This window comes from Aplysia californica, unplaced genomic scaffold (assembly GCF_000002075.1).
Source record: "Aplysia californica isolate F4 #8 unplaced genomic scaffold, AplCal3.0 scaffold00017, whole genome shotgun sequence".
NCBI lineage: Eukaryota > Metazoa > Mollusca > Gastropoda > Aplysiida > Aplysiidae > Aplysia > Aplysia californica.
The window spans coordinates 419,656-432,341 of NW_004797287.1; the positions used below are offsets into that span (position 1 = coordinate 419,656).

The 12,686-nt window shown below is 40.3% G+C and overlaps 1 protein-coding gene across 7 annotated transcripts in view; it reads left to right on the plus strand.

Annotated features, from left to right (window-relative positions):
* Window positions 1–12,686, plus strand: part of LOC101857532 (protein NO VEIN) — a 75,942-nt gene that overhangs the window by 34,676 nt on the left and 28,580 nt on the right. For all 7 annotated transcript variants that reach the window (XM_035971415.1, XM_005090456.3, XM_005090452.3 and 4 more), the window contains 9 exons: window positions 1,662–1,766; window positions 3,909–4,059; window positions 5,013–5,151; window positions 6,097–6,228; window positions 6,543–6,626; window positions 9,114–9,186; window positions 9,892–10,004; window positions 10,643–10,802; window positions 11,917–12,156. In XM_035971415.1, coding sequence (XP_035827308.1) covers window positions 1,662–1,766; window positions 3,909–4,059; window positions 5,013–5,151; window positions 6,097–6,228; window positions 6,543–6,626; window positions 9,114–9,186; window positions 9,892–10,004; window positions 10,643–10,802; window positions 11,917–12,156 — 1,197 coding nt within the window. The remainder of the gene's footprint in view (window positions 1–1,661; window positions 1,767–3,908; window positions 4,060–5,012; window positions 5,152–6,096; window positions 6,229–6,542; window positions 6,627–9,113; window positions 9,187–9,891; window positions 10,005–10,642; window positions 10,803–11,916; window positions 12,157–12,686) is intronic.

A 12,686-nucleotide genomic window follows, 5' to 3' on the forward strand; every position in this document is an offset into this window, starting at 1 on the left:
TGTCTGTCTGTCTGTCTGTCTGTCTGTCTGTCTGTCTGTCTGTCTGTCTGTCTGTATGTCTGTCTGTCTCTGTCTCTTTCTTCCCCCCCCCTTCTCTCTCTCTCTCTCTTTCTCTCTCTCTCTCTGTCTCCCTTTCTCTGTCTCTCTTTCTTCCCTCTCTCGCTCTGTCTATATGTCAGTCTGTCAATCTGTTTCTCTGTCTCTGTTTCTGTCTGTCTGTCTGTCTGTCTCTCTCTCGCGCACACGCACGCGCACACACACACACACACACACAAACACACGCACGCATATTATATTAAATTCTCACAATTTCAGATCATGAAAACGCACAAGATGCAATAATGATAGATCTGCCACTTAAAGTCTTTAATACCCTAACACCTTCCATCCGCCATCACATCCCCCCCCCCCCCCAAAAAGTGGATCGGACAAAGAAAGTAGCAAAACCGATCGATGGCACTTTGTATTTAGACATCTTTTCGCAGACCCAGGTAACATATCTTTCACTACTAGTAGTAGAATGCAAGCTCTTTTTGGGCATTTTGACAGGAAAAAAACCCCAATTTATAGCTGATATAACAAAGTTGAAGAGTGTTGAGTTTGTGCATGGACTGTCAGTCTGGTAGGGCCACAATCACATTGTCATTATTTTGATCTATATTTTTCTATTCATCAAAATATATTCGTCGTCCTTTGGAAATCGAAAGATACTCAGATTTTGATTCTAATAGGTGCAGTTTATAACAGAACACCATTGACATTTCGTGCTAATCGGGGCCAAGCTTGTCTGCCATCAACGTAAATGCCTTGAACAATGGACGCAGTTTGTTTTGTTTACCGCTCGTTTCTCCACGATCAGCTGGTGACCCAGATATGCGCATCCGGGCGAAGTGTCATCTCTTTAGTATTACTGTAAACTCTGGTCATACCTTTAATCCTCGACACTTGTATGATGTTTTTAAGTGCTGTAAAACGCTTTTTTGAGAGCATCCGAGCAAAGGAATGAATGGAAAACCATGATCACCGATGTCTGTCGCAGATCTGGCACTGGAGGATGATAATGAAAACTCTTGCTAAAATTGAACATTGTTCCCAAAACTGTAGTCTATTTATTCCCCACTTTGGTGCTTTAACCCACGCTCAGATTTTGCAGGTCCTTTCTTACCCACTTCCACACTATGACTAGCGTCACAAACTTAAAGCACTTTCAGGTTATTAGTTATTTGTTTAACCGATGTTACGCCACTTTCGTTGCAGGTGAGTGCACACTGGTGCTCACCATATCACAAAGGCATCATGGTCTCATAGATTGAACATACACACAGACAACAGAAGAATGCCAACACAACAGTAACATTTGACTTCATATTGTATTTTGAAAGTGATAACAGATGAGCAAAAGACCTGTTGATTTTTGTGTAGTGCTTCATTATTTTATTCTATTTATCACTTTTATGTTCAATTCTTTTATCTGTCAGAGTGGGTGGTAGGCAGGTGCCGTGGTGAGGTTTGCTCCACCATTTCTATCAAACATCTATGTCTCTCCTCCTCCTTTTCTCTGTGTATTACCCTTTTGAAATACCTCTAATCTTTTGCACCTATATGACCTATTTGTGTTGCAAATTCCTGAAAAAATCATACTAAAACTAATTCTCTTGCAGGTGTGACAGTCCAGAACAATGAGATGGGCTTTGAGGAAAAGAACATCCGAGCCTTGTGTGATGTTGGAAAGAGTACCAAAGCCAAGCACAACTTGGGCTACATTGGTGAGTGGCACCTGCCCGTTACAGGCTACTTGTTTCTTTTGTGATATATTTCATGGTTCAGGTTTCCTAAGCAAGAACCCATTATATGCTGCCTGCAGGAATGCAGTTTTACCTGTTTGTTTTTTTTCCCCCTTTTTCCCCTTTCGCTGCGATCTCATGGCAAATTCCAAAGAGCTGCAAACTGTTGGTGTTTCACTCTATAGCACGTCTGATTTTTTTTTTTTTTAACATATAATGGCCTATTTCATTATTCAGGGTCCCCACCAGGTTGGGAAATCTGGAAAAAGTCGGGAATTTTGTGATGGGTCGAGAAGTCAGGAATTTTGAGATGGGTCGGTAAGTCGGGAAAGGATAGGGCCTGTGTAATATAATACTAGTAGTGTAGCTATCTAGACAGTATGGTTGATGAATCATGAAGAGGAAACGTAATTGAACCGCTATGGCGGCAGGCGGAAGTGTATGTGTGACACCGAGGCTTGATCGGGAAGAATCAAGATTTACTTTCACTTTCGTTACCACCCAGAAATTTTCTGGTAATAGTCTTATAACGCGACATTTGTAACATGCAGGTTGTGCATTACAAAAGCTGTGTCGCCATGAAAATAAATCAATATTTGTCCTGCGCTGTCACTTGTGGAAAAATGAAAAGAAAAGAAAGTTTTACAAACGTCTTGTCAGGTTCGCCAACGTGACCGGTCAGTGAACCTGCGCGCTCGCATCACATAAGGCATTGTGTGAATCCCGGCGGGCTGAGCGCTGTGAAGTATTGGACTCTTGGTGGGTGGGGATATTGACTTTTATTTGTAAAGATACACTCGGGGAAGGGGGTGGGGTTCTGAAGGCAACGCTAGAGGACTAAAACTGTATCTTGCCCTCCCTCAGTTCCTACACCTCTCACACTCTACTTGAGCCATTCAAGTTATTACTAATATTCCTCTACTTTGAGTTTGAGCGATAGTTTCGTCTTCATGTTTATTATATGAATCATGACACCTAGACTGGTTATTGACAGTCGATCGCTCATATGACCTTAGCAGTTGCGAGCGCCGTAAAACCTTATACTACTACTGACAGTCGATATTCTGGTTTTAGGTCTTTGACTCTTTTCTCAGGCTCAAAACGAGATTTATTTTGTATATAGTTTATACAGGCTAATATGATGAGGGGAAAGTATAAATAAGTAAGAACAGACTGAAATACCAAAGCTACACAAGATCCGTGCCACACTGACGTGTTGTTGACTGGATATAATGTACCTACATGTGTGTGTGTGTGTGTTTGTGTGTGTGTGTATGTGTGTGTGTGTGTTCACGAACATATACATATATTATATTAGATAAATTTTATATGGAGCACACACTGTCATTGTTATGTTACATGCCCCTGGAAAATGGATGAGCCCCCTTCCCCTGGAAAATTGAGAAGCTGGGTCGGCAGTCACCCGGTATTATAATCATCTATTGTTTGAAGACTATACTACAAAATGTACATTTGCATTCATTTAAAGACATTTTGATTTTATGATTGATAGGGGATGGGCTTTTTTGGCGATCATTTTTGATGCGCAGCGGCCTTATTTTTCCCTCGAATTGGGGCCTTGAAAAAATTTTTGGGTCTTGAAAAAAAATTTCCAGGATTTGCTGGGGACCTTGATTATTGTACTGTGTTAAAACAGTCGCATGGTGTTCTTTTTTTGGTACATTTGAACAGTCTATTAGCCCATCAGCAGGGGTACAACTCCTCCGATAGTGTGCAGCTTGAGTACCTCAGCTTCTCTAATGCAGAAGTGGCTTCTTTTGTTTGAGCTTACTTTGTCTTCCAGCAAGTTCCCATTACTATGTCTTCCACCAAGTTCTTTTTACTAAGCCCTCCATCAAGTTCTTTTTGGAAGTTCTTTTTACTATGTCTTCCATCAAGATCTTTTAATTACGTCTTCTGTCAAGTCCTGTTTCCTGCCGATATGTCGACTGAAGGTCGGCTGTAGCAAAAAAAATAGGCCTCCCGATATGTTTCCAATTTGTTTCCCCTCCCCCATCCAATTAAAGCACTTTGTGCTGTATGTTGTCAAGTTGGATAGAAATATTTGGGTAAATTGAATAAGGAGTTTTGTTAATTTGTTTGATTTTTTGTTGTTGTCTGCAGGTCAAAAAGGCATTGGGTTCAAGTCTGTGTTTAGAGTGACAGGCAGGCCAGAGGTTCATTCCAATGGCTTCCACATCTGCTTCGATGTCCACAGTGGACCTATGGGCTACATCTTGCCACATTGGATTGAAAGCTCAGACTTGGATGAAAAGTAGGTTAATTATTCCTTCTTGTTAGATATACAGGTGGTTGAGGGCCTCTCCATTGTGGTCTGCTCTGTCTGCTTCAAAGAAACAGCGAAAGAAACACGTTTCCTAACATCTGCAATAAGGCTGCATTTGAAATAAACATTAATGTGTATTGCTGTTGAGTTTTTGTTTTTACACATAAAATTTGTTTTTCTAACTTTCAAGGTCTGTAATAAATTCCTGCATGTGGTTTGAAAGATGCGTCTTATGTGATATGTTGTATTATTGTCAGCTTTATTTTTTTTCTTCATGTTGAATATTTATAAAAATAATATAGGCCTACTATATAAATTCTATGTATATCTACACGTTTCTTAATTTTACCATTCCTGTACAGCAACGGAGAAATTTCCCTTTGGAACAATAAAGTATCATCTTATTCTATCTTTTTATTGTTACTGTTGTGTTAATATGTTCCTGGGAAAATGTGGCCATTATGCTGCTGGCTCACTGTAGTAATTGACTTCTCAATTTGACTCTGCTTTATGGCTTATCAGACTTGGGGGTTGGGGGGTGGCTGAGCTTATTTGTTTATCGGAAGTATTATAGAGAAACTTAAACATTTGCCTTTGAGAAATAAACAAGCCACAAGTGACCAGTTGTGTATTATAATTTAATTGATTTGCTTGGGAAATGGGCACAGATAGAGTATGGTCATTGTGTAAAGGAAACCGGCTTTGGGGGATGAGAGAAGTGATGGTATTATTGGAAAGGATAGACAATAGTTGTGTTGCCATTTTGTCTGTGAATGTTTTAGTATGATGAGATTTTGAAAAGACTCTTTTGTGTGTGATAGCTGGCTGGTGCACTTTAAAATATCTGAATAGCAACATGGTTTGTGTACGACAATAATGTATAACGATAATTTTGTGTATAACAATAATTTTTGTTACTGTTCTTGTGTGATGTGATATAGATGGCAAACGCACATTATTCTTCCGTGGACCGAAGAGATCAAACAGCATATCCGCTCCCACGCCGCCCGCTTCAATGACATCCAGCCCACACTGCTCCTCTTCCTGCACAGACTTAAAGAGGTCACCATAAAAAATGAGGTACTGTCTCAGTTCCCATTACTTACACCGCTGTTGCACCACACACATGTATGTGTTAAACTTCAGTCGAACCTGCTCTAATGGTCACCTATATAAGACAATCACCTGTACAAATGACGGCTTCTGATTTCTTCCCATTGGTATTTTTTACATGATTATTATGACACTGTGTAAGACGACCACCTGTGTAATATGAACACTTTTCTCCTTGACAATTGGTGGCCGTCTTAGACAGTTTTGACTGTACTCTCTCAATTTGATGCTCTAGGCACACTGTTCACACATATGTATTTATTTCCCTATGCATATAAATGTATTCTAATTGCTGCACATGTAGATGTATTTTGTTCCATGCACACTTAAATGTATTAAGCACCCTGCACACTTGTCTGTGATGTAGATTGCTACACTTGATAATGCTCTAGGCCAGGCATAGACAAACTAAGTCCTGAAGGCCAGACAGGCCCACGAGCAGTTTCAGTTTGGCCCGCGAGTCGACCCAATAATTAATCATGACTATGACCTGCTGTGAGATGAGGGACATAATGTCAATTTTTGTCAAATTCTAAAGAATGAGACAAGGGAAAAAGACTCATTTGAAAAAATTGTGACTATCTGGGTTTTTCCACTAGTCTTCACTTGTCTTTTGACAGCAGTAGACTTTATTTCTTTCATAGCTGCCTAGGGCGTAACAGTTAGGTTCTCTTTGTTGTTGCGTGCAAAAGATGTGAGTTTGATTCCTGCTTGGGGAATTTAAAAAATAAAGGGGGTATCTAAGTCTTTCTGCTATATTGTTGTGTATTTATCTGCACTGGCTGGGCCTGAAGGGCCAGATTGAAGCAGCCAGCCTTTAAACGATCTAAATTGTGTCGATGGTGAGGTAAAACATCTACAGTTAGAATTCTTAAATGTTTATTTCCCTTTTCTTTATGCTGCTTTATTCAGGTTGAGGGCAGTGAACTCCACATGGTGCGAAGAGACCTGGAGGATGGGGAGGTTCAGATCCGACACGAGGACATCACTGACCGCTGGCTGGTCCTCAGGAAGATCCTTGATGCCTCGTCCATCTCCTTACAGGTGCTGTGTCAGCACCCGACTTCTGTTGTTGTTGTTTCTTCTCCTCCTCCTCCTCCTCCTCCCCCTCCTCCTCCCCCTCCTCCTCCCCCTCCTTGATGCAGTAATAAGAATAGTGATAGTAATAGTTATAACGATGAGAGATTGCCTTTATAAAGCCCACATCCCAAGTTGAAGTTAGCTTTATGTATTTTTGACATTTTGTTATTACCCTAACAAATGTTATAGTGATCCAAAATATGTCATATTTCAACTCTCAGTGTGACATTCTTGACTGTACAACTGTATGGTATAACTATATTTCTGCTTTATTCAAGGCCAAGTCTGGAGTCAATGTAGAGTCGACGGAAATAGCTCTGGCTTTCCCATTGAAGGACATGAACCAGGTGCCCCAAGGACAGGTAACTCCATGATTCTTTCTTCTTCTCCTCAATTGCATCATGCTTGAAATCCGGTATCTATCATTAGGTACCGCAAACTGGCCGCGTGCCCCTGGCGCACTGTCACGGAGACCAAAACCCATATTTTTATCCTCCTAAAACACTGTGTGATCATGCATACACACAGACACTTGATATATCAGAAGAAAGAGGAGCTTTTCCTCTTTTTAGTGGTATTATTTATTTGAATCAACGATTCTTTTGAAAGCAAAATCTTGCGGGATAAAAGACAACACTATCGAGGTTTTCACCGCAGCGGCCGCGCGTTTCGTGTATTGATTTTTAGAGTGACCTCGGTTGAATAGGAACGGGGAGCTTATGGTATTAAATACTGCAATCTGATTCGTCGATATTTCAAGATGAGAAGACGCTCTTTCCGGTGATATATTTTTAAAGACTTCTTAAAGAATTGATAGAAGAGATTTGCGTGTGAAAACTTTCGGTGCTGTTTTTTTTATGGAACCCGTGATTGGACTGACTACGAAAATATATCGACAGAAAGCCCATTCATTCCTCTTCAAGAATAACACAGCCATTATATGCAAATAAACACAGGACGCTCCCCGTCGGCTCGCAAGCAGGGCACCATCACCCCGGTTTCGTATAAATTTTCTCTCCTTCCCTACAGCGCGGCCCGGCGTGCAGCCGATAAGCCGGTGGTCGTGAGTGGTGATTTTAACCTCCCCTTGTATTTCTTGCCATTTTGGCCAAAAAGCCATGTTTACGTCAATAAATTTCCATCTTCTGGTTATTTGATAGCCCTGAAAAAAATTGAGCTTGTTCTCTATGTGCAAAGGTGTGTGTCTACAAGTTTTTGTGAATGTCCAATCAAATTTATGAACGTTGTGACATCTCAAAGTGTAGACAATTTGCAATTAAAAAACTAACATTTTTCTGCAACTTCAGATGTTCATCACTTTGTTAAAAATGAAGCTGTATTATTAAATTTGGTATCAAAATGCTCAGAATGATAAATTCTATAAGATAGTGCAGTTAACTGTGAAACCAGAGGACTTTGAAATTTCAGTTTGTGGTACCTACTACCATATAGTGAAAATGAAATAAAAATAACAGAAATGTGATTTCTTAGGAGACTGATGAGAATATCTGAAAAGGAAAAGAAATCAAATGAGGTAGTACTTGATGAAGCCCATGTGGGACGCTCACTGATAAAAACAATCAAGAAAAGACAAAAGACAAATGCAGTTTTGGGAATACCTGAATAGACATACAGGTCTTGAACATCTAGCTGTCACTGGTATAACTGAAGGCGAACGAGGCATTGATAGGCCCAGAGCAACCCACTTAAAAACCTAAACAGATGGATAACGGGGAAAGATCAGGGTAACGTAGCTTTTTATAAGAGCATCTGAGCAAAGGAATGAATGTAGAGCCATGATCGCTGATATCTACCACAGATCTGGCACTTGATGATGATGATCATATAGTGGGCTATCATGATCAGTTCTGCTGTTTGCCCATCTAGCTTCTCCTGTAGTGTCGATGGGGTTGGTCATATTTCCTGACTCGGGGTGCTGTGTGTACTGCACTGCTGGAGGATGTGTTCCACATTTTTGACCGCCTTGCCACACTGGCATTTTGGTTGCTGTACTAGTTTGAAACATCTGTACATGTGTTGTCTGAGTCTTGTGTTTTTAGTCTAAAGATAAATACTGGGCAGGACAACTCATGGTTGTTATATGGTGTTCGTGGTGCTTTAAATTATGTTTTTATGAGTTTTCATTTCTATGTAGTTAATACTGTTATCTGGTTGCTCTTTCTGAGCACCCAGTATTGCCATCCTGTTGGCCTGTTTGTTCCTTAGACACCACAGTGTGAAGGGACTCACTATAGCATGATCCTGAGGCATGGGACACCCTCCATTGCCTCTTGCAGCCTTGGATGTTCATCAGCAGTGACTGCCTGCAGTACTGGCTTTGCATATGTCAGAAAAACTGTTTGGCTTTGGGGGTCTGCCAAGTCCCTGATGATGTTTGTCGTGTAACTCCATCAGCAATTTGATATTTTGTCAATCAAAAGATCTGGTCTGTGTTGCCCTCCTCATGTATACTCAGTTGTTTTTAAATATTGTCGCTAAATGATGTGTTGATGTTGAATAAAAAAATTAGTACTCACTGAGGACAACTTTTACTCAACACATAGGTTCTTTGGAAATTAAATGTGAGAAACTGAAGGGTATTTTAAATATAAGACTGCATATGGACTGGCAATCATGCAAGTGGGTGAGAGCATGTGAATGCTGAAAGACGCAGTGGAGTTTCGTCTTCTTTTACATTCAATCCTTGTTATGCTGGCTGCTTTTCCACCAAATGCCTTTCAGAGAGAGAGAGTAGAAATTTGAATAGAATGGGTTTTTTCTTTCTTATGATGTTCATATATTTCAAAAAATTTTCAAAATTGTAATTTGTTTTTTCTTTTGTTCCTCAGAAATCCTTGAGCAAACTGCCTGTTTTTGCATTCCTGCCCTTGAGATCTTATGGTTTCAGGTTCATAGTTCAAGGTAAGATGTTTGCTACTGCTTAGGATAATTTTGAGCACCCCTGAATTGTTCACACATATCTTATTATATTGTCTACCTGTCCCTACATTTGGCTTCCTTATAAATGGAGTATATAGTGGCGTCAGTGGACTAGTAGTCAGGCTGTTGGGACTCCCAACTGAAAGGTCGTGGGTTTAAATGTTGTAAGGGGCCCACACGAATTACACTCAACCCTCCCAGTTGAAAATGGATATTTCTCTATAGATAGCGAAAGATCTTGTCTATTCATTTGTATTTAAGCACTTAATTGGCTACCGGTACTTACTTTGTATGCTTCCCAGGAAACCGAGAATGTTTCTGAGTGTTTTAGCTTCTGCTGGGGTAATGATAGTTGTAAAGTGCAGAGAGAATGCTGTAGAACATGCTGTAAAGCATGAATATATACCATAGAAATTCAATTATTATTAGTTTTATAATAGACCAGCAGGAGCTGCAAACCTTCCTATTTTGTTATTGCTTCTTTTAGCTTCTTTGATCAGATAGATGTACATGTGTACGATTTGCTTTGATGTGTTTTTCTCCTTCTTCTGTCTTTCCTTCTTTCTCCATCATTTCTCTTGTTCGGGGCCTTGTGCTCCTCCTTGGAAATGTCCTATTTTTGTCAAGGTGAGTCTTACATTTTTGTGTAAGATAAATAAACAGAGAACTTCCACCAACCTCCTGTAGGTGACTTTGACGTCCCATCCAGTCGGGAAGATGTGGACAGGGACAGCTCCTGGAACCAGTGGCTGCGGAACGAGATACCAGCTCTGTTTGTGGAAGCTCTTGACAGCTTCAAGGTGGGTGCAGGTCATTTTGTGCCCACTACTTACAACAGGGCGCCGCACAGTGGCGACCAGCAACGGCATGGTTGTGAATTTGTTCTGTATTGGTGTAATGTTGTGTATTTAATTTATATATGTATATGTGTATATATTTATCTAACTATGTATTTACAATTATAATGTATTTATGTATGTGTAAGTATGTTTGTCATTGTTAGCCAAATTGCCCCTCTGGGATCAATGAAAATAATGTGTTTATTATTTATTTATTATTATCATGATACAAATTGGAGTCCTTGATAGAATGTTGGAAATTCAATTGATTCTTAAAGATATTTAGTAAGTCCTAACCCTGAATGCTAAATAAATCTTTGGAAATGTTACGATAAGAATAATGTAGCATAAATGCCTGCCTCGATAAAAAAAATATAAAAGTTGTTGTGTGGGTGGTTGGCTGGTGCTCTCATGCGGTTTGCTCCTTCTTTCCTATTGAAACATCTATCGTTCATTCTTCTTTTTAAAAATATTTTTAGTTTGTAACTTTCTTTAAAGACCTTTCATCTTTGGCATTTATATTACCAAATTATGTTGCAAGTGCTGTAAAACTCAAACTAAAAGTAAAATAAATCATTGTTGTCACTTTTATTTGGCAGCTGCGACAAGATCTGAGCCCAGTTGAGGCGTTGTGCCTGTACCTTCAGTTCATCCCCCTGGAGGGAGAGGTGATGGGATTCTTCACCCCAGTGGCTCCACACATCCTCACTCTCCTCAAAGACAAGAACTGCATACCTGTCATGGGCACTGACAAGAAAGGTATGGAAAAACTCATTTTGTACTTAGTTAAAGTTGTCCCTTTTTCAAAATTTCTAGGATTTAGGCATCTTTTCTTTTCTTTCTTTTTCTTAACTGTTCTTTTCTTCTGTGGATATAGCCAAATGGCTGTAATAAAAATAATAATTATTATGGATATGATAATTATTGTTATTGTTAGTGTTATTATTTTTGTTGTCAGGTATGCATTGTTTCAGATTCTTTAAAAAAATGTTGATTTGTTTTGACTCAATGTTTCTATAAGACTGTTGACTACTCCTTTGCAATGTTTAAAAAAACCCGAAATCCACTTAAACCTACTCTATGGACCGCCTAAGACTGTCACCTGTACAAATGACCACTAGCCTATTTTTCTTTATCATAATGACATTGTCCAAGACAACCACCTGTCTTAGATAACCTCTTTTCTCCTCGACAATGAGTGGCCGTCTTGTCTGGGACTACTTTGATGGTAGTTCATCAAATGTTTTGTGTCTCTGTCCCCCACAAGGAGCAGTGGGTGGTTGGCAGGTGCTCTAGTGTGGTTTGCTTCCTCTTCCTAATCAAACATCTATCATCCTTATCTCACCTCTTTTCTTTTTTTTGGTTCTTTCTCGCTTGTAACACCTCTAATCTTCGGCTCCCCCCCAGGGCAGTGCCACTGACTGAAGTGTCTTTAGACCGTTCCCGAAGGGGGGATATTGACATGTTTGTATGCACAGTAGAACTGTACATGGGCTGACTTATCAATGTTATGCTCATACTGTGCCGAAACAACATTGGGGGAACTGCTGCTTATGTCTTAATCATCCTTATACCGTCATTTTTTTCTCTATTTCTTTTGTATGTTTGTCACCCTCTTGTGAACTGCTATTTTCGGGATGCCTTGATAGTCGAAGCAGACTTTGCGCTGTTGAAGCTAGAGAGGTTAGCAGAGAAAGCCTGATTTCCTGTTTGGACTTCTCTGTTGATATCCACCACTTGGCGCTCATGACCTTGTGCTGTTGCGAGCACCGTAAAAACTTTACTAAAAGTGATTAATTTTCGGCACTCATATGACCTGACTGTGTTGCAAGTGCAGTAAAATACAGCTCTTACTAAAAAATAAAACCCTCAGGGAGCGTCCAGTGGAAGAAGCCGTCACAGACCATCATCTGCCAGGACTCGCTGGTGCGGGAGATTGTCTCCCCTGAACTGTTGCAGCACCAGCTGGGCTTGTTCTACATCCACCAAGACGTGCTGGGCGCCCTGAACGAGGCGCTGACCCGCGCCCTTGGGGTCTCCTCCATCACCGTGGAGCGCTTGCTACACATTGGGCGCTTCAATGGGCTCAACTGGGACAATTCTGGAAATCCAGGTGAGCACTGAGCTGTTTCAATTTATGGGCCTCAGTTGTAGAGCCTTGTTGGGTCTTTTCGAGGACTTTAGCAGAAGTTATATTGGACAGCCGTCTGGTGAGCGGTTCGGGGCTCCGCCATCGCACATATGAGACTTGAGTTTAATTCCTGAATAGGTATATTTTTGTTGAGCATCTTGGCTCTCTGCTGGGATGTTACGTATCTCTAAGCCCAGGCTGGCTCTGACAGGCTGGGTTAAAGTCTGCTTCTTAATGATCTAAACTATGTTGATGGGAATATAAAAAAGTACCTACATTAAAAAAACAATATTGAAAATAAAACAACAACGACATATTAGTAAGTGACTGAGCTGTTAGAAGGGAAGCATATTTCTTAGATGAACCTGTTGAACATAGTCAGATCTGATCAAGAGATGGGTCAGGAAATGGCACTAGTCAGTGCTCAACCTGTCGATAAGGCCATTGCTTTGCTTCTTCCAATTTGATCACATTTTTTGTTAGCTCACAAGTATCTGACCACGAATGTTATG